General features: G+C 45.1%; 1 protein-coding gene across 2 annotated transcripts in view; it reads right to left on the bottom strand.

Annotated features, from left to right (window-relative positions):
- Nucleotides 1–22,826, bottom strand: part of C2H17orf58 (chromosome 2 C17orf58 homolog) — a 38,340-nt gene that overhangs the window by 10,202 nt on the left and 5,312 nt on the right. The window contains exons 1-3 of one of the 2 annotated variants that reach the window (XM_084837460.1): nucleotides 4,878–5,013; nucleotides 3,237–3,377; nucleotides 537–1,163 (exon numbers count right to left, since the gene is read on the bottom strand). In XM_084837460.1, coding sequence (XP_084693586.1) covers nucleotides 537–1,163; nucleotides 3,237–3,377; nucleotides 4,878–4,941 — 832 coding nt within the window. In that variant the 5' untranslated portion in view covers nucleotides 4,942–5,013. Of the gene's footprint in view, nucleotides 1–536; nucleotides 1,164–3,236; nucleotides 3,378–4,877; nucleotides 5,014–22,826 lie in introns of those variants that run through there. The other variant, XM_084837459.1, reaches the window with a different exon arrangement.

Here is a 22,826-nt window from a genome sequence, read left to right as displayed (position 1 = left end):
TAAGGTGTTCAGTGCAGGAACGTAATCTTAACAGCAATTATTTTAAGGCAGCAAGGTAACTGAAACCTCAAGATTCATACAGCTATTTTGCAATGATCAAAAACAGGAAACAAGCAACTACCATGACTATTTTACAGGATTAATTAAATCAGCGTTCACACAGTATTTATCACCTATGAAGTGTGAATGCTACCATGCTGCTACTTCCACTGATAAATATCATGTTACAAAACAAAGTAACATGCCAGGAGGAATGTAAGCATATTATCAAATGGGTTAATTGGAAATCTCATGAACTGTATTAAATGAGAGGAAATCATTAAGACTAATGGTTTCATCCTCCTCCATTTAATAACCTGGTTCTGTGTTATGTTTACTTGGACGTCAGCCCCAGTGAGTTCAATGATATTCCCGAAGTGTGCATAGGATTATAGCCTAAAATCATCAATCTTTTCATTGACTCAAGATTAACAGATCACTGCCACGGATGTCGCTATGAACATAGCAAGTTAGATGCTACTTTTATACGTGCCTACCATTTTTTAAGATGCTGAAGTGATACAGCAGGCTTGATGTCTGTCGGTTTGTGAGCCAGGAGGGTTTAGTGGTGTTTCTGAGGGAATGGCTGAGTTTGTAGTAAGGACTGATCTTGCCAGGTCGGTTGAGGTGGTCCAAGTTGCCAGAGTGTTGCCCAATGCTCAGCAATGTGTTTTTGAAAGTAGGCGTTTCTGCCAGCAACCTGCCTTGACGATGGGAATATACAGGTGGGTGAAAATAGGCAGAGATGGTATTGGCCGCTTCCAGCTGGAGCCTAATTGTGTGCATGCGGTTTGTTTGACTGAAGGAAGCAGCAGGGAGGATCCCCTCCCCGTGACTCTCAGAAGGAAGCCCTTTGACATATTGAGCAGGCTGCTTCCTTAAGCCTGTGTGGTTCTCTTCCACATTTTTGACCATTTTCTTTTTTTCCAAGGACAGCAGGTGCATGCTCACTGCTTTCCCCTTTTGCAGGCCACCTGGAGCCATTGCCTGGTCCTCAGTGTGACCATCCCTGATAATGCTGCTTCCGCTCAGTGGAGACTTGCTCTGGCCAGGTGTAGAGCCCACCGGCCCATACACGTCTTTGCTGAATGATTGGACGGGTTTTCCAGCATAAGGCACTGGCCCTGCAGTCAAATAAATGAGAGTGAGAGATTAAAATGCGGGTGCAGTGATCCCAGCCACGGGCTCTGGGAGGCATTCCATAGCATAGGGCATTCACCATGGAACTCCCTCCTCCTACGGCCAGACCTTAGCATACCTTGGGAGTGTTTCAAGACCACGCTATGTATTAAGACTGACCAGTCTTGCTTTTGGAGGTCAAGTTTAGCCTGGTGGGAGATGGAATGGAAAGGGGATTCATGGATGCTTTAACTGTGGGGCATACTTGCTCTCTTTCATGTGTTCACTTTCAAGCCTTTTGGTTTGGAGCAGGCAATGAAACCGCACAACATAACTGCTGTGCAGGGTTCTGTGCCTCTGTTGGATATTAAAGGTTCCGTAAATGCCATGCAAGCAAACCAGAACAGACTGGCCTCTTCCTATCCCTTGCCCTCCCTTATGTCTAGGTCAGGGCCATCATTGGAACAGCAGTACTGAGTCGTAGCTGCTGTTGCTCCATCGGAGCTGGGTCTGGGTTGTGGTAGCCCCAGACAGTGAATGTAAGAAGAGCCCTGCTGGATCAGACCAAAGGCCTATCTGGTCTAGTATTCTGTTCTCACAGTGGCCAACCAGATACTCCAATGGGAAGCCCACAAATGGGACATGAGCTCAATAGCACCTTTCCACTCACGTGCCCCAGCAACTGGCATACAGAGCCATGCTACCCCTGATGCTGGAGGTAATATATAGCCATCATGACTAGTAGCCATTGATAGCCTTATCCTGCATGGGGATTTGGCTTTGTGCCAACATCTGGATCCAAGATCCCAACCCTATCAATGCCAGCGTAGCAACTCATACAATTAAGCAACTGCAGTAGGCTATATTGTACCATCATTGTAGGGCCTTCCCTAATCTGGTGCCCTCCAGATGGATTGTAGTACAATTCCCATCATCCCCAGCAAGCATGGCCAGGCTGCAGAGACTGCTTTAGCATCTTGCACTTGAGACCTGGGAGCACAATGTCCTGTCCCGTCCCCCAAGCAAAAAAACAAAACTCAGCAGTGGGGCAAGCGGAAGCACTGGAGGTTTAGCATTTTTTTCTGTTTTTGTTACAAATTAAAAGCACAATTTATAAACAAACCCCTCTCTAAAAAAAGAATTCTGAATGTCCAGGGAGCATCCGGGGAGCAGGGTTCACATTACATCCTGGTCTGATTGTTTAAAAGGCTCTGACAAACATGGCTATTTGGTTTTCCCATCAATGGGAAGCCTTATTGACAGTGTCATGTGCTCTGCTTAAGACCTGTCAACAGCTCAGCTTATTGATGTTCTTTAGCTCAAGATTTAGATCCCCAGATGTACAAGGCAATTGTCTGAGAGCCCTCTAAAGAACTTTGGAACTCATTTACCTTGTATTGCCCTGGCCCTAAATCATGTTTACTCAGATGTCCTATCCATGGGTTGTGAATGATCCAAGCAAAAATGTTTAAAAAGACACCTTTTATGAACTTATAGTATACACAGTAGGATTTTCAGTCTCCCAAACCACCATCTATTCTAGATATTCTTTTTTCAGCTTGCAAATGAAATTTAAGTCAAGCTTTGAAACTGGTCTCTCAGCAATTTTTTTCTCAAGCTAACTGTCTACTTGGGCATACAAACTACCTTGAAATCAAATTACTTCATGAGAATTACATTTAACTAACCTTCCCTTGTTGACAAGTTATTGGTAGAGTTGTGTTGTTTTTTAAACATAATTATAAATTATGTAAAAGTATTTGTTTGCAGTAAAGGTGAGAAGGAGGAAAGCAAATGAGAGACTTGACCTTTACAAATGGAAGCTCAAAAATTACGATGAACCTATCAGTTGCATTTTGTTATTCCTGCAGACTGGTAATAAAAAGTGAACAACTTTCCTGACCCAATTCACATCTTTATTACATTGGGTCTGAACTTTTCCCAGGCAGGACCATTTGTAGTGAGCAGTTATATTATTCCAACCCTTATTTTCTTTTTGATTTAGATTGTCAATATAGAGTATTTTAAAAAACAAACAAACCAGTTTATACGTACATACACAGACAAACAAACCGTACATGGGTGGTTTGCAGTTCTCACTGTTGATTCTGACTGCTGGTTTAGCTCCAACTCCAATGTCTCCTGCCTGTTGACTTCATCATTTACTTGTCTCTTTCCCATGACAACAGCTGGTGAGAGTAAAGATTGCCTGATACCGCCTGTGAAGGCAGAACATTGCCATGAAGGGAGGAAAAATCCATGTGAAGAAGCTGAGAGTGCAGGATCAGTGGCCGCATTTCCACCCAAACACACTCCCATCTGTCCCCATCACCTATAATTCTTTGATTGAACAGACCCTTTGTTTTGGGTTTTTCTCTGAGAACATCACTTTCATCACACTATTCAATGGGATGGATTCTCATGTAATGTTTTACGTTTTTGTCAAATGACACTCCCTTTCTGTTAGTGTTGCTTGGGAGAAGGCTCCTGTCCACGTATTCTCAGATGCCTCATTTACTCTAGGGAAGCTATGTATCCGTGTGTGTGTGTGTGTGTGTGTGTGTGTGTGTATTGGACCAGGTCCAAGAGCATTTTAAGAAAAAGGGAACAATTCAGGATTGCATTGGCTCATCCCAGGGTGTTCATTGAAGAGACTCTACTGAAGCATACATCTTGCCCCCAAAAGACAGCTGACAAGGCAGCGTGCTGTACTGGTTAGGGCACTGGCATTAAATTGGAGGAGACCTTGATTTAACACCCTACTCAGTCACAAAACTTACTGGGTGATCTTGGGCCAATCACTAGCTCTCAAGCTAACCTACCTAACAGGGTTCTTGTGAGGGAAAAAATAGGGGGAGGACTATATTTGCTGGCCTGCGGTCCTTGGAGGAAAGACAGGATAAACGTTTAATCAGTGTGAAGCCACACAAAGTTGGATATTTCTAATGGCAAGTATTCCCCTCTCATGCAAAAGGGTCACTACCCCTGGCGCTTAGGGCTGATAACATGAGCGCTTCAGCAATTTTACATGACTGAGAAAAGACTGGTTGCTACCCTAAAAGCCTGACAGGAGTCAATTGCATACCCTCTTGCACTGCTTTCTAGGTTTTCTCCTTGCTCCCCAACATTCTTACCACCCATAATCTATTTCTGGCTTTTATTCCATCTCTGATTCAGACTCGGTTGAACAGCATGTGTGTGTGTGTATGGCAGAAGGGAGGCATGGTATTTTTGTCATACTTGCTGTGGCACCTGCCTTCCCCCCACCCCCCATCCTGCAATACCCAGTTGTTTCTATTCCCTATAGAACAGGTGTCAGCTATAAGTAAGCACACACCTGAAATATCTGGAAAAGCAAAGGAGGAAATAGAAAATCCACATGCCAGAGATGTGTGAACTAGAAGCAGCTTATTGTGGGGGAGGCTGAAGAAATTAGGTTAGCCAGGGAGTCACAGAACATCTGCTGATAGCTGCTTTTGTCAGTGTCTTCAAATGCAAACCTACCCACCCCTCTAATGCATTTGGTCTGATGGACAGGCAAGCACAAGTGTTCTTTCCCAAGGCTGTGAGGAGAGTTACTTCAGCAGCTCAGTGCAAATGCTGTAGCTGGCGAAGGCAAAAGTTTGGCAGATTGGGGTGGGGGGCCTGGGGGAAGAAGCTGTCAGCTCTAGCTCAGCAAAGTACCTTATCGTCCTACCTTTGAGTGCTGTCAAACCTACCTGCCCTAGAGCTGAAGGAGGAGCCCAAGGCGAAGCACAGGAACCAGAGAGCTTCAGATGTCATTGCAAAGGAAAGCTTTTTCCAAACTAAAAATGAGCCAGAGCCTGCCCCACTCTCTCTCTCTCTCTCTCTCTCTCTCTCTCTCGGCCCTTCCCCCTGTTCATGCTAATGAGAGGCATCCTTAGGGGAAACGAGAATCGGTCAATGGCCAAACCACTGGAGCAAGACCAAGCCGTTGCAGTCCTCAGTAGCCATGCTAAAAAGCCACTTCTAAAAAGGGTTCTTACCTACACTAGGTGCCTCCCGACTGCTGGCAACAAGGACCTGAAAAGAAAAGCCATTTCTTCGCTTCTTGCAAGCAGGAGACATGGCACAGTTTTCTGATTGTCTCCCACAAGCATACAGCCTAGAAATCAAATAGATCTGAAGGTACAGTACATTTTGTTTTTTACAAAATAAATACTGTTTTCTGTCACGCTTGGTGGTGGTGTGCGTGCTTTCTACTCGCTTCTTTCCCTGTTCATTTTTGATTACACAAATTAATAGATGAGACATTGTCAACGGCTGTTAGTCATGCTAGTTATATGGAACCTCCATGTTCAGAGGCAGGATATCTCTGAAAACCTGGTGCTGTAAACACCAGGGAAGGGTTCTGGGATTCATGTCAAATGCAGTGGAGGCTGGTGGCTCTGATGTCATGGGGCAGTGAATCTGCTCCGGGTTTCAGTCAGAACTCTGAAGGAGCTATCCAAGGGGCTGAGCCCTATCCCCCAAATAGGTTCAGCACCCTGGATAGCTCCTTTAGAGTTATGACTGAACCCCAGAGCGGATTCACGGCCCTATGACACTGAAGCCACCAGGCTCCACTGGTCAAATGTCCAGGGAGCATCTGGCTAGCAACTGTTGGAAACAATACTCCGTACTAGATGGACACTTGGTCTGAGGGGAAGAGGCTGTGGCTCAGCGGTAGAGCCCCTGCTTTGCATGCAGAAGGTCCCAGGTTCAATCCTTGGCATCTCTAGGTAGGGCAGGAAAAGCTCCTGCCTGCACCCCTGAAGAGCTGCCAGGGTCTAACTCAGCATAAGGCAGTTCCCTGTGTGCTATGACCCTATGAGACAGCAGGGCTGTTTATGGTCAAGTGATGCTCTGTTTTGGTCCACAGAGTTTTGCTTTGTTATGTTTGAAGTTGTCCCACAGTGTTAATGGGTACTGTGGTGCTTATACATGTTAATATTACTTCTAGTGGCAGTATAAGTGCCCTTAAAGCAGGGGTGGAAAACTTGTGGGCCTCCAGATGTTGTTGTTGTTGTTGTTCAGTCGTTCAGTCGTGTCCGACTCTTCGTGACCCCATGGACCATAGCACGCCAGGCCTTCCTGTCCTGCGCTCTCTCCCGGAGCGTGCTCAAGTTCATATTCATTGCATCCGTGATGCTATCTAGCCATCTCATCCTCTGCCGTCCCCTTCTCCTTTTGCCTTCAGTCTTTCCCAGCATCAGGGTCTTTTCCAGGGAGTTTTCTCTTCGCATTAGGTGGCCAAAATATTGGAGCATCAGCTTCAGTATCTGTCCTTCCAATGAGCACTCAGGGTTGATTTCCTTTAGGATGGACTGATTTGACCTCCTTGCAGTCCAGGGCACTCGTAAGAGTCTTCTCCAGCACCACAGTTCGAAAGCATCAATTCTTCGGCGCTCAGCCTTCCTTATAGTCCAGCTCTCACAGCCATACATTACTACTGAGAAAACCATAGCTTTGATTAGACGGACCTTTGTCGGCAAGGTGATGTCTCTGCTTCTTACTATGCTGTCTAGGTTGGCCATAGCTTTCCTCCCAAGGAGCAAGCGTCTTTTAATTTCATGGCTACAGTCACCGTCTGCGGTGATCTTGGAGCCCAAGAAAGTAAAATCTGTCACTGCTTCCATTTCTTCCCCTTCTATATGCCAGGAAGTGATGGGGCCAGATGCCATGATCTTCGTTTTTTTAATGTTGAGTTTCAAACCAGCTTTTGCACTCTCCTCTTTCACCCTCAACAAGAGGCTCTTTAGATCCTCTTCGCTTTCTGCCATTAGGGTGGTATCGTCTGCATATCGGAGGTTGTTGATAATTCTCCCAGCAATCTTAATTCCGACCTCTGATTCATCCAACCCGGCATTTCTCATGATGTACTCTGCATATAAGTTAAATAAGCAGGGTGACAATATGCAGCCTTGTCGTACTCCTTTCCCAATTTTGAACCAATCGGTTGTTCCATGTCTGGTTCTTACTGTTGCTTCTTGACCCTTGTACAGGTTTCTCAGGAGACAGGTAAGGTGGTCTGGTACTCCCATCACTTTAAGAATTTGCCACAGTTTGTTGTGATCCACACAATCAAAGGCTTTAGCGTAGTCAATGAAGCAGAAATAGACGTTTTTCTGGAATTCTCTTGCTTTCTCCATGATGCAGCGAATGTTGGCGATTTGATCTCTAGTTCCTCTGCCTCTTCAAAACCCAGCTTGTACTTCCGGTAGTTCTCGGTTCGCATACTGCTGAAGCCTAGCTTGTAGGATTTTGAGCATCACCTTGCTGGCATGTGAAATGAGCGCAATTGTGCGGTAGTTTGAACACTCTTTGGCGTTGCCCTTCTTTGGAATTGGAATGTAAACTGACCTTTTCCAGTCTTGTGGCCACTGTTGAGTGTTCCAGATTTGTTGGCATATTGAATGCAGCACTTTAACAGCATCATCTTTTAGGATTTTAAATAGCTCGGCTGGAATACTGTCATCTCCGCTAGCTTTGTTGTTACTAATGCTTCCTAAGGCCCACTTGACTTCACTCTCGAGGATGTCCGGCTCAAGTTCAGTGACCGCACTATCATGGCTATCAGGGACATTCAGATCTTTCCTGTATAGTTCTTCTGTGTATTCTTGCCACCTCTTCTTAATCTCATCTGCTTCCGTTAGGTCCCTGCCTTCTTTGTCCTTTATCATGCCCGTCTTTGCACAAAACATTCCCTTGAGATCTCCAATTTTCTTGAAGAGATCTCTAGTCTTTCCCATTCTGTTGTTTTCCTCGATTTCTTTGCATTGTTCATTTAAGAAGGCCTTCTTGTCTCTCCTTGCTATTCTCTGGAACTCTGCATTCAGTTGGGTATATCTTCCCCTTTCTCCCTTGCTTTTTGCTTCCCTTCTTTCGTGAGCTACTTGTAAAGCCTCATCAGACAGCCACTTTGCTTTCTTGCATTTCTTTTTCTTTGGGACGGATTTCGTTGCTGCCTCCTGAACAATGTTACGGACCTCCGTCCATAGTTCCTCAGGCACTCTGTCTATCAGGTCTAATCCCTGAAATCTATTCCTCACCTCCACTGTATATTCATCAGGGATATGATTTAGGTCATACCTGAACGGTTTAGTGGTTTTCCCGACGTTTTTCAATTTAAGCCGAAATTTTGCAAGAAGCAGCTCATGATCTGAGCCACAGTCAGCTCCAGGTCTTCTTTTGACTGACTGTATGGAGCTTCTCCATCTTTGGCTGCAAAGGACATAATCAATCTGATTTCGATATTGACCATCTGGTGATGTCCATGTGTAGAGTCGCCTCTTGTGCTGTTGGAAAAGAGTGTTTGCTATGATCAGCATGTTCTCTTGGCAAAACTCTATTAGCTTTTGTCCTGCTTCATTTTGTACACCAAGGCCATGCCTGCCTGTTATCCCGGTGATTTCTTGACTTCCTACTTTAGCATTCCAATCCCCTATGATGAAGAGGACATCTTTTTTTGGTGTTAGTTCTAGAAGGTGTTGTAGGTCTTCATAGAACCGATCAACCTCAGCTTCTTCGGCCTCAGTGGTTGGGGCATAGACTTGAATTACTGTGATGTTGAATGGTTTGCCTTGGATTCGTACTGAGATCATTCTATCATTTTTAAGATTGTACCCCAGTACTGCTTTTCCCACCCTTTTGTTGACTATGAGTGCTACTCCATTTCTTCTAAGGGATTCTTGCCCACAATAGTAGATATGATAGTCACCTGAATTAAATTCGCCCATGCCTGTCCATTTGAGTTCGCTGATTCCCAAGATGTCGATGTTCAATCTTGCCATCTCATGTTTGACCACCTCCAGCTTACCTTGATTCATTGATCTGACATTCCAGGTTCCTAAACAATATTGTTCTTTACAGCATCGGATTTTCTTTTCACCACCAGACACATCCACAGCTGAGTGTCCTTTCGGCTTTGGCCCAGCCGCTTCACTCTTTCTGGCGCTACTTGGAAATACCCTCTGTTCTTCCCCAGTAGCATATTGGACACCTTCCGACCTGAGGGGCTCATCTTCCGGCGTCATCTCGTTTAGCCTTGTGATACATTCCATGGGGTTTTCTTGGCAAGAATACTGGAGTGGGTTGCCATTTCCTTCTCCAGTGGACCACATTTTGTCAGAACTCTCTGCCATGACCTGTCCGTCTTGGGTGGCCCTTCACGGCATAGCTTATGGCTTCATTGAGTTACGCAAGCCCCTTCGCCACAACAAGGCAGTGATCCATGAAGGGGATCATGGATCCAGCAACTCCAGATGTTGCTGGACCCTAACTCCCATCATCCCTGACCACTGGCTATGCTGGCTGGGGCTGATGAGAGTTGGGGTCCAATAACACCTGCAGGTTCCCCACTCCTGCTTTAAGCAATGGGTATTTCTACATCATTACATTTTGGGAAGTTGATAATTCCGGTGATTCCCATAAGTGATCAAAGGCTTTAGAAAGCTTAACTTATGCAGATCAGTTACTTTTTAATGCTTATTAATTACTCTGCTGTACTCGCAATCAGGCTGGATTTACAAATGCAGCTGAAGGAGGGGTAGAGTTAGGGGTATAGCAAGATATTTTCCATTGGGGTTGCAGAGACAAACATTAGGGAGGCCAGAAGGTTGACGGATAAGTCAAGATAAAGGAGGTTCCTGGAAAAAAAATTGATAGGTAACGATGATTAAAAATTATCCCCAATGTGTTTGTTTTAATTAGGAACAATAACTTGTGAAGTTTTCAAGAAAGCAAATCAATTTAAAATACAATTTCTCCTTCATAGTTGCTGTGACTCACACATATGGGTTATGAGCCTGGGCAGAACAGCTGTTCAGAACATTCTAGAGCTAAACAGAGCTTTAGGTGGGAGCCCCGCCCACCTCCTCTGAGCACGCTCCAGGTGTGGCTGCCTTTGACTCTTGGATCCTTTTCATCCGCCACAGCGACTGGCAGCAATTTAGGAACTTTCTCATCTCATGGCATTTTTTCTCTAAAATACTACTTTTTTTTGTCCCCACAGGTCACTGCACAAAGCTTCTTCCCCTTCTTTTTCTCTTTTCCCTCCTTTACTTTTTTCTCTGAGTCTTTTTCTTCCTTTCACCCCTTTGGGGTTCATGGCCTCCAAGGCCTTCTTCAAACATTGCACCTGCTATGGTGGGAAAAAACCCATCACCAATAGGCATACCGATTGCCTTCCTTGCCTTGTGGAAGCACGCAACGTGGACTCTTGAACCCACTGCAGAGCCTTTATGAAGCAGGCTAGGAGAAACAGGAAGACACGTCTCTGCACCCTACTTTGGGAGCAAGTCCTCAAGGCTTCCAGTACATCCACACTAAACCAGTCTTTGCATACTGCTGCAGCATCTGTATGCAAAAAGCCTCTGCCGACACTATCTCAGCTCATGGAGACTCCGTCTGGGTAGTTTTCCCCAAAATCGGGAACCCCTGCCTGATACCGGCAGCTTCAACTACAACCCTGGACCAACAGCTCGAGACTGGTCCTTCCCACCAACAGTCAATACCGAGCAGGTCAAACAGACCAAGTGCCCCGCTAATCCTCGGGCACTGGGACCGAAGAATAAAAAGACAGACAACTCCAAGGGTGGAATCTGACATTGAACCTGAGTCTACCTGACTTCCAGCAGAACTGTCACCAGCCTTGAAGGTCTCAAGGTCTCCCATGCGGCTGCCAACTCCAATCTTGGAGAAGTTACAACCTCCTCGGCTCCATAACTTGTCGGATGATATCCAGTGACTGGGCTTGGTCTCTGATCCTGCCTCACCAGCACATTTCTCCCTGGAGCTATTCTCCATACTGAGAGATTAATCCCCTCCAAAATATAGATCTCCTCAGTAGACTTCCTTGATATCATCTGAGGTTTTATGTAAAGCTGCTACAATATGTCCTGGGATGGTTGTAGACCTCATTATTTCAGGTTGCCCCCCTTCTACTATGATGACCATTCACCTCCCAGGAGACATCATTTTGACTATAAAGATATAGACTATCCATACCACTTCTACCACCAATGCCATTCCCGATCACCCCTTCGTGTGGAATGACCTACACAGCCTCCTCATTGCCCTTCACATACGGTGTCCAAACCCACTGAAACCACATAGCCAGATCCAACTTCAGTTCCAGACTTTACGAGCCTCCCACTACACCTTTGCCCCTCTCTTCCAGCTAATTTTTTTCAGGACTTGATCCCAAAGAAACCTAAGGACCCTCCAGGGACTACTCAGTCTCCACTGGTGATACAGCTCACTCGGCCCTCCCCCCTCCCCTCCCCCCACTCAACCACCAACAAATGACCTTTCGTCTGTTCAAGACGACTATTGCTCAGATTCATCCTCTGCCTCCTCAGTACAGGATTCCATGTCCTCGGCAGACGCCACGGTGGGTGACCAAAACCTTTTATCTCCATCAGATGACATTGGACCTTATGCTGAGCAGATTCTCAGAATGGCCAATTCCCTTGGACTTGAAACTTAAGATTCCCCCGGTCCCTGTTACAGACCCGGTATTTAAGAGTTCAACCAAATATGGCTCCACCAGTCACCATCCCGATGCTCCCTATCTTACTCCTTGTCATCAAGCAATCGTGGGTAAAATCGTCCACTCTTCCACCCACCTCCAGAAAAATTGAGAACCTCTACTGAGTCTGAGAGGAGGACTTTACTTCCCTCTTCAGGCATTCAACACCAAACTCTATCATAGTAGAGGCATCCCAGTCTAAAACCAAACAAGACTACACTCCGCCCCAGTAGATTTAGAAGGCAGAAATTGGACTTAGCGGGTCACAGGATCTACTCCACGGCAGCAGCATCCCTCCAAGTCGCTAACTACGAGGCTTGCATGGCAGCCTACCAACAATTCCTATGGGAAAAAGCATTCACCTTCTTTTATTTTCTTCCGGATGACGTCAAAAGCCCAGCTGTGGTATTCTAAACTGAAGCTCACAGACCAGCAGGCCAGCAAGTTGATACGGCCTGACACATGGCTGACTGCAGCTCCGAAGCCCTGGCTGCAGGATTTCCTTCAGGCGTCACGCTTGGCCCAACACCTCTGGCCTCCACCAGAAACTAAATCAAGAACAGAAGACCTTCCCTTTGACCGTGAAGGTTTATTTAGCGCTTCTGCAGATGACATGCTTGACCGTGCACACAAAATGAAGACCTTTCCCCACAGGAAGGGAGTAGGATCCCACTCCTCAGTGGCATTCACCAACAGTCCACGCCCCTATTGGCAGTGCCACTGGCTGGCCTGCCAACAGCCCAACTTCATAACGGTCCTTCCAGGGTAAATGCTGGCAGTCCTCCAGAGGGAAGAATCCCAACCCCACCAAATGGTGCCTTGGACTCTTTTGCCAGAGTCCAACTTCGGGCTTCCTCGCACCCCAGCAATCTCGGACCTTTTCTCCAAACATGGCGCTCTGTCACAACAGGCAGATGAGTACTGTCCATCATTGGCTGAGGATACTCCATCGAACTCAAACATCGATCCCCCTCAAGCGTCTTCCGTTCCACCCATCCTACTTCAGCCCTCTGGGAAAAAATTGCTACTGTCTTGAGCTGAGTTGCGATAGAAAGCCTTCCTCCTGCTCAAAGGACTACTGGCTTCTTCTCCAGGTACTTCACAGTCCCCAAAAGGGAAGGCAACCTCCGCCCTATCTTGGACCTTTGGAACATGAACAGTTACATCCACCCCCCAAAATTCAGGATGACTCCCCTTACCACCATTCTCCCGTTTCTCCATCGAGGAGATTGGTTCACTACAGTAGACCTTCACGATGCTTAATTCCACATCACCATGCACACTACGTCCTGCCCTTTCCTCAGATTTGGATCCAAAGTCTTCCAATTCAAGGCTCTCCCCCTTGGTCTGGCTACAGCACCAAGGGTATTGTTGCGCCTCCATTTGGGATGGAGGAGGACACGGAACACCTCAGCCTGAGAGTGTTTGGGGAGGGGCCCAGCACATGGGCAGGCAGAAAACATTTGCAGCTGGCCTAACTTATCAATCAGCCTCTGCATAAAAGACAAACCTCCGGTGCTGGAGGCAAGTTCAGGTGCTGGAAGCAATTGTTGACGCCCATCCATAGCAGAAAACGTTCCTGCCAGCTCCTGGACCCAGCTGATTATTCTCCAACCCAGAACGACTACAACTATTCTTCAGCGTGTCCCTATATCTGGTTTTGTTTTCTTTGGTTTCAGACTGATACTCTTGGCTTCTAGACCTTGGATTATATAATGACTAATACTAGCTGCTGCTTATCACTCAACTCGAGTAATTTATGACAGGCATTAACAAAATGTATGGTGGTAGAGTCTGCGCACCTCTGACTTCAGGGCATCACAGTTTTTCCATAGATGAACAATTGGCTCTTCGTCGCTTCCTCCTGACACTGCCTTTCCACCAACATCGATACTGCACTGGCACTCCTCGAATCCCTTGATCTGCAAATCATCTGGGAAATGCCAGGCCTGATACCATCTCAAACTAGACAGTTTATAGGAGCTCTTCTTGACTCCACTCAGGCCCATGCCTACCTTCCACCAGACATGGCCCAAACCTTACAAAGCTTAGCCCGACACCTCTGCCTATTACTGCAGTGCCCAGCAATAAAAGTCCAGTGCCTCCTGGGGCTCATGGGATCCATGCCACTGGCACAACTACATATGCGACCACTCAGTTGTGGTCAAAATGTGTCTCCTATTCCTCCCAGAACGAAGTTGGTACTCCCTCCACTGGTGGGCAGACATAGCAAACCTTCTTTGAGGGCTCAGCTTTCATCCCCCAAACCCCTCCATGACTATCACTTCAGACGCATCACTTCAAGGCTGGGAACCCACTGTTCCTCTCTGACAACCAGAGGTCTCTGTTCCCCACGGGAACAAACATTACACATCAACCAGCTGGAACTCTTGGCCATTGCCAAAGCTCTCCGGGTGTTCGAGCCTTTCGTCAAGGGACAATCCATCCTGATATCCACAGACAACTTGACAGTTGTCTTCTATGTAAACAAGCGAGGGGGGCCAAGATTTCTCCCCCTTCTTCAGCTCACCCTCAACTTTTGTAACTGGTGCACCAGCTGTCACATTTCTCTGACTGCTATCCACATTGCAGGCTCATCCAACATTTCAGCAGACACACTGAGCAGGGCGGGGACCTCTCCCCATGAGTGGGAACTTTCCCAAGATATCATACACAAACTCTTTGCTACTTGGGGCACCCCTGCAATTGATCTCTTTGCTACAGTGCAAACCGTGAAATGCCTCCAGTTTTATATCAAAGCAGGTCATGATCTAAACTCTCTAGGAGATGAGTTTCTCCCACACTGGGGAAATTCCCAGACCTATGCATTATTCCTACCCATTCCTCTCATTCCTCAAGTGGTGACCAAGATAAGAGACAACGAGGCTCACTGCATCCTGATCATCCCTTGGTGGCCTCAGCAACCATGGTTTACAATGCTCCCTCTCCTGTCCAAATGCACCTTCATTCAGCTCTCTCTCTGTTTGGACCTACTCTCAACGAACGATGGAAGGATCAGACTCCCAGACCTCTAATCTCTGCGGCTTGGAGGATAACTGGCCCCAGGACTTCTCCAGTCAGATTCCTATACACCTCACTCAAACTGTCTACTCGGACCTCATACTCCACTAAGTGGAAAGCCTTTCAGACCTTTCTTGTCTCAACAGGTCAAGCCCCCACCTTTTGTGGCCTTCCCAGCATATTGGACTTTCTCCTTTCCTTAAAGAATAAAGGCCTAGGTTTTCCTTCAATCAAGGTTTACTTAGCTGCCATCTCAGCCAATCATGAGAATATTGAAGGGTTCTCAGTATTGCTCACCCTCAGGTTAAGAGATTCCTCAAAGGTCTTGCCAATCTGTACCCACCAACTCCACCTCCAGTACCAGCCTGGAGTCTCTCAGTTGTTTTAACTCAGTTAACAACTAAACCCTTCGAACCACTGGCCACATGTGACCTCAGACTCCTCACTATGAAAGTGGTCTTCTTTGTCGCCATCACTTTAGCTCACAGAGCTGGAGAGCTATGCGCACTGCAACACAACCCACCATTCCTTCATTTCCACAGGAACAAGGTGGTCCTCTGTCTGGTTTGCTCATTCCTCCCTGAGGTCATGTCACTGTTTCATTCATCTCAAGACATCAATCTTCCAGCATTTCTACCACAGCCTACTTCCCCAATGGAAGTCAAACTACACGCTCTCAGTGTTAGGAGAGCACTCTTGTTCTATGTTTCGAGAACATCTTCCTTTGAAAAGTCAACTCAACTATTTGTCTGTCGCTTGGGACCTCGAAAGGGCTATCCAGTATCATCTCGGCACCTTGCCAACTGGGTAGTTCCAACTATACCACTAGCAGAGGCTGACTCATCTTCCAGTCCCCGCACAGGTTAAGGGGCACTCTACTTGAGCCATCGCCTCCTCCACTGCTTTCTTCAAGGGCATTCTGCTCCCACAACTCTGCAGCACAGCAAACTGGGCTCAACCCTCTACGTTCACCCATCATTATCATCTCTACCTCAGAGCCCGTGCTGACGCAGCCTTTGGCAGGGCAGTCTTTTTTTCAGTCCTGGCGTGACATCTCCCTCCTCTGGTAAGACTTTTGCTTATTAATCACCCATATGTGTGAGTCACAGAGGCCAGAAAGAAGTGGGACAGGTTGCTTACCTGTAACTGTAGTTCTTTGAGTGGTCATCTGTGAACTCTCACAACCCACCCTCCTCCCTATTTCAATGCCTCGCTTTTATGTTTTCCTCCACTGCGTCAGACTTGGAACCAAGAGGCGAGTGGGAGCCATGCCAAGCGTGCACAGAGGAGGTGGGCAAGACTCTCACCTAAAGCTCTGTTTAGCTCTAGAATGTTTTGAGTAGCTGTTTTGCACAGATGCATAACCCATATGTGTGAGTTCACAGGCGATTTCGATGGTGCCCTGATTTTATTATCTAGTTGGGAATACTTATTCCCAGAGATATATCCCAATTGATTAACTGATTAACTAAATTTGAAGAAGTTAGTTAATTAGGTTGCTTGAGATATAGATGGACTAATTAAAGTTGAGTTTGTGGGGTAAAGCCTCGTGTGCCGCAGAGTGGTAGGCAGCAGTAATGCAACCGAAACTCTCCCCACAACCTGAGATCGATCCCAGCGGAAGCTGGTTTTCAGGTAACTGGCTCAGGTCAACTCAGCCCTCCATCTTTCCGAGGTCGGTAAAATGGGCACCCAGCTGGCTGGGGGAAAGGTAGTTAGGACTGGGGAAGGCAATGGCAAACCACCCCACTATACAGTCTGCCAGGAAAACGCCAAGGAAAAACAGTGCCCCTCTAGGGGTCAGTAATGACTCGGTGCTTGCACAGGAGGAACCGTTCCTTTTTTCTTTCCTTGTGGGGTAAAGTTAACACACTAAAGATGAATACCATATCTCAGATTGTTTATGTTATAGGTGGGATTCCTTTACTTACACCTGGCAAATATTTCCAAAAACTCAGTGCTTTGTTTCGTAAATTGGGGGGGGGGGGTCCTCTCCACCATGAATATCTTTGAAACAGATCCAACTTCCAATTAAACGGTAATGGACTGCAATAATGGACTAGATGAGGGCTAATAAACTGAAACTCAACCCAGACAAGACTGAGATGCTGTTGATGGGTGGTTCTGCTGACCGGATGGAGGGTGTTCAAACTATTCTGGATGGGGTTGCACTCCCCCTGAAGGAGCAGGTTCGTAGCTTGGAGGTTCTCCTGGAGCCATCTTTGTCACTTGAGGCTCAGGTGGCCTCAGTGGCATGGAGTGCCTTGTACCAACTTCAGTTGGTGGCCCAGCTACGTCCTATCCGAACAGGGATAACCTGGCTTTAGTTGTCTATGCTCTGGTAACCTCCAAATTAGATTACTGCAATGCACTCTTCATGGGGCTGCCTTTGAAGATGGTTCGGAAGCTGCAGCTCGTACAAAATGCAGCAGCCAGATTGTTAACAGGGACCAGAAGGTTTGAACATATATGACAGACTCTGGCCTGCTTGCACTGGCTGCCTATATGCTTCTGAGCTCAATTCAAGGTGCTGGTTTTAACCTATAAAGCCCTATATGGCTTGGGACCACAATACCTGACAGCACGCCTCTCCCGAAATGAACTTACCCGGACACTACATCCAGCATCTAAGGACCACCTCCAACTGTCTCCTCCAAGGGAAGCTCGGAAGGCAGCAACGAGGGAGAGGGCCTTCTCAGGGGTGGCCCCCCATCTGTGGAACAAGCTCCCTGATGAGGTCCGCCTGGCGCCAACATTATTATCTTTTCGGCACCAGGTTAAGACCTACCTCTTTTCCCAGGCATTTGGCAGCATATGATGAGTTTTAATCAGTCCTGGATGTGTCTTTAGTTATGTCTGATAGTTCAATGTTCTTTTTAATTATATGTTTTTTGTGTATATTGTGTGCTTTTTTGTAAATGCTTTTTAATTTTTTTATATTGTATTTAATGTTTTAACTTTCGTAAACTGCCCAGAGAGCTTTAGCTATAGAGTCGTATAGAAACGCAATAAATAAATAAATACATAAATAACAAGGTGGATATGGTTTTCTGGACCTTGGTTTATACCATTGGGCCTACTTGTTGACCTGTACTAAATTTTGGTCTTCTCCATTCTGATTAAATTTTCCACCCTGCTCAGTTCTGGAATCTTTCTGTTTGGACCCCCTTTCCAAATGGATGGCACTAAGTTCTCAACATATTAGAATAGACAACCCCCCTCCCACACTTCCAGTTGTCAGAGAGGTGTGGCGTATAATATCATGTCAATTACAGTTTGATCCATTTTCTCATGCTCAACTGACTTTATGGGGAAATCCAGAATTTAAAATTGGAAAGAAAGTGTTTTTGCGGCAGACGTGGACAGATGGTTTTTACCCCGGATCAATTAGTGCATCTGGACAATGAGTTTGTCATTTTCTGATTTGTGTGCTAAATGCGATTTACCCATTATGGCTGAATGACAATACTTCCAGTTGCAACACTTGTTGGAATCTAGGTTTGGTCCAGCTGCTTTTACAGCTTCAGTGTCTCCATTGTTATTGGAAACACTTATAGTGGCTGATCAGTCGTACACGATTCATGTACGTAAATACTTGTTATTTATTTATTTCATTTCTATACTGCCCAATAGCCGAAGCTCTCTGGGCGGTTCACAAAAACTAACTTGTTATCAGTAAATAAATTTGATACTCAAGAGTCTAAGACAGAAATGGAATCAAGAACTGGAGCATCCCATTTTGCCTAATCAATGGATCATTGTTTTAATGTCTGTATCTGTATGGATCTTAGGCTATGTGTTATTCAGCAAAAAATCTTGTTTGGGGTTTATTGGACTCCACAATGTCATTTTAACAAGGGTTTGTCTAATTTGCATAATTGTTAGAGATGTAATACACGTAATGCTTCTCTTATCCATATGTTTTGGTAAAGCCCAATAGTCACCTCTTTTTGGGAGGTGGTCACGATAAGGACAAACTTTGTATTGGAACACTCTTTAATATTGAATAATGTACATGCATGTAATTTCTTGTCTTTTTTTCACGATTTGCAATGTTTAAATCACAATAAAAAGATTAACAGAAAAAAAATGTGTGAGTTCACAGATGACCATTCAAGAACTACAGTTATAGGTAAGCAACCTGTCCATCTTCTACATACAAAATAATTGTGTGAACTAAATAAGAGACTAGTGAGTGTATATTGGTGGTAGTAGTAATAGTAACAGTAAAACACTTTCAATGTGAAAGGTGCTTTACATCTCCTCCAACCGTTTTATTGGTAACATCAGCTTGAATTGCAAAACTGACACACTGATAAGCAGAGAGATCAACATGATGAGCAACTGCTTATTATATGCAGAACCAATATGTAGTTCATATCTTATTCCATTAGTTCTGTTTTGCTATTTTTCAGAAACTAGGAAGAGCCTACCGGGTCAGTCCATCTAGTCTGGCTTTCTGTTGCCACCTGCGACAACCTGCCTCAGCACATGGAAATACTCTGTAAGCAGTGCGGATTCACTTCTACTAAGCCTCAATTGCCTCACAGCTGTGAGTTCTCCTGAGGCAACTGCTTCTCAGAACCAAAGAACTGCCCCAGCGCTGCCATTTGCCATGCCATGAAAGCATTTAAGAAGTTTAAAATTAAACTAATAGCTATAGACCTCAGTTTGCACAAGAAAATGCTTGACAGCATTTCACATAAGAACTATACGTCTCTCTGAACTACGGGTCCTAAAATTAATTGTACAAGCACACACCTCTGTTCTACAGAAGGGCCCTGGGCCAGCTAACACTAATTCTGATCGGCTCCACCAACAAATCTCACACACCCTATTTTGGTAATACATAAATGTGCATGGGAAAAGTTAAATAAGGTGAATTATAAACAATGATCATTTGCACAATGGGATGGAGGTCTAAAACTGTTGCAACTAAGTTTCTAGCCACACTGTAACCTTCAAAACCGTTTTGAAATGGAACCAGCTTGAAAGGATTCTCTGAATTGTAGTTTTGTGAGCACCAGCTCAAGAAGTTCCCAGAATCCTTTCAAACTGGTTCGATTTCAAAACTGTTTTGAAGAGCGTAATGTTGTGGCTAGAGCCTGTGTGTCGGCAATAAGTGCTGTGACGCAAGCATGTGAAACAAAAAATAAACAGCAAGTTAGCACTTAACAGATACATGCTATTTGATTTATACTATTTAATTTTAATTGTACCATTGGAGGCATGTGTGATACATGAAAAAGCAACCAAATCAATTTAAACGAAGAAAGGAGGACTGTGTAAAAATAATTATCACCATCACTGTGATGGTGAACTTGTCAAGATTATGTATTTTTCAACACCTCCAGTCCCCGTTGCCTGGGTTAAGTAAGGGCTCCTTCAGGCTTCCTGGACCTCAGAGAGGCTGCTTACCCCTCTGCTGCTCAGGTCCTGCCCTCCACTAGGCTAGGCTGCTGCATTGTGCACTCTCTGCATGGGGCCCACCCTGAAAGCCTAGCCACCACTTATGTAGTGGTGCATAATAATATAACAACACCCACCGCTGCAGCGGGAGATACTCTGCAGTGCATAGCAATAATGTCTTCCGCACATTTTCCTCCTCCAATTGCAAACACTTAGGTTTGCCAACATGTCCCTCATCTATCAAGATTTGTGTTCACACCTATTCATCTGAATGGGTCCAGCTCCTGTTTAATCTCTGCATTTCTGTCTTTCTGTAATAATCTTCCTGTTTGTTTTCCAGCCCCAGTTTTAGATGTATGGATTCATCCTTTTTCTCTGAACATACATATTCCCACTTCATTTTACAGTTACACATAGTTCTCATCATACTGTATTGTAAAGGCCATTTGATGCAAACATCAAATGTGTCTTATGTTGTCTCCGGTCTTACATTGATATCATAAGTGCACTGAAAGGGGTGCTAATGATGCTTAACAAGCATGTGTGCATACACATGCACTAATTCATCTGTGCATTTATCTGTGCTGAATCTCATCTTGTTAGTTTCATCCCACTGTTCCAGCCTGTATGGAGAACGTTTTGAGTCTTGACCCAATCTTCTATGATGTTGACAAGAAACTAGGAGGGGTAGCCAACAGCAAATTTGAATAGCTACATCCCCATCCAGTTCATTTATAAAAATGCTGGAAAATGTTATCTCTGATCGGAGTTAACAAATAGATTCCACTTTGTGCTGATTGGGAGGGTGAGTGGGGTAAAGGGGAATCCCTTAGTTATCTCCAGTGGGAGATAACATAGGAATTACTCTCCTGCAGGGGGCAAGGCTTGGGGAGGAGGCAGGGCCCATGGAGCATGCTCCACAGACCAGATTGGGTCCCCCTGCCGACTGGATTAGGCCCTTGGGCTGGAGGTTCTCCTCCCCTGCGCTAGGTGGTGTAAGAGGCAAGGCATGGGGGGAAGAAACAGAAAAGTTCAAAAATTAGGCCAGTTCTTGTGGTCATGAGGTCAGCAGTATAGGCTTAGTTTCGAGAGACTGATCTCAGTTGCAGTTGGCCTTATGTTTTCAGAAATGTGGGGCAGCCATTGCTTCTTTGTCCCAGAATGCTAGGTGTTCTCTGATACCTGCAACACTTATCAGTGATCCATTCAGTAGGCGCTCGCCCTTTTGAAACTGAGTTTCTACATTGCAGATTTCATGACCCCAAAATCTGGCCTAATTTTTGAACATTTGTTTCTTCCCTCATCCCTGGCCTCTTATACCACCTAGCCTGATGAAGAGTTCTGGAGAATGCAAAAGCTTGCACAGTTTTTTGTGGCATTTTGGTTGGTCCCAATAAAAGTATTGCCTTACCGTGGATTTTAGATTTCCCTCCTGGATTTTGAATTTTTTTTACCTCACGGACCAGAGTGGCTATCTTTGTTTTTAATGTAGCTTTATCTCTTGTATTTGTTGGCTGTGTTCACATTTTCTTCGTATGCCCAATTAATTTTGCCTTGTCCCCTCTCTTTGGATACCTAAGCTGTATTTTTAAAAGCTCAGATTTTAAGTTACTGAGATGTTAGGAATTTGAGGATTGAAAGAAAAGGTCATATGGGGAGGCAGAATTATCATTTGGGGAGGCACTGCCTCTTTGCTTCCAGATTTCTATACCCCTGGGTAGAGTTCTGAGGGAGTAAAATAGAGGGTCTCAGATTAAATTGTTTGAACTGAAATGTGATTGAAACAGCTCAATTCCTAATTACTTTAGTTTTCCTACATTGTGAATTCAGTTTTCAGATTACAAGACTCCAAGCAGTCAATCTACTCAAGAGTGGTTTGAGGACTGCATTCTTAGGCAGCTACATGGTTCAAGATTGAATAAACTCAAATTAATCCAAGAAAATACTTCCAAAACATATTCTTTAATGGGGAAACAGGCAACTACATATCACTTCATGCTCAGTTAATGTTCTATGGTAATATAGCCTGAGCTAGGTACATTCAGTGCAGTCTAATCATCTCCAGTAATGTGCCTTTTCAGTGTTTTACTCCATAATATTACTGCTAAAGGAGTTCCATGAACCCACCAAAACAGAAATCTTAACTCCAAACAGAAGCTAGTTTGTTTCAGAAGTTATTCCTATTCAGCAAGAGGAATAACTTCTGAATCTTTTTCCTGCCTCAGTTTCCTTTTTAATTTTCCTGTGTTGGATAAAGCACGACTAATTGTTTTTTCTGAGCCTTGGAAGAATATGGACAGAAAATCAAAGAGGACAGTTATTAAATATCCTGTGGATATGCTTGAAATTGACTATCAACATTGCTAAGAATCCTTCCACAGTAGTTAGAAACCTGAACGCTGGTACCCACGTAATCCAAGACACCTTGATTACTAGAAAACTCATAAAAAGGATAATTTGCAAACTTATCTCTCAATAGTGGGGGTCATGAACTGTACAAATTAGTTGAGGTACTTCCACCCAACACCTCCAAACTGAAATTTGGTGCATGTAGACTAGAATACCCCGATTATTGCATTACAAAAGGGGAGTATGTCGTGTACCCCAATAATTAAGATACTGTAGTGCTGAAACTTTGATATACACATCGCTAAAATCATGCTGATTATTAGCGGCTCCCACACATTCTAGCAGTTAGGACTTCGTG

Source organism: Heloderma suspectum, chromosome 2 (assembly GCF_057233095.1).
Source record: "Heloderma suspectum isolate Gila_16-S chromosome 2, 16-S_ref, whole genome shotgun sequence".
Classification (NCBI taxonomy): domain Eukaryota; kingdom Metazoa; phylum Chordata; class Lepidosauria; order Squamata; family Helodermatidae; genus Heloderma; species Heloderma suspectum.
The sequence above is the reverse complement of the archived record's forward strand: the minus strand, read 5'-3'. Positions and strand labels throughout refer to the sequence as shown.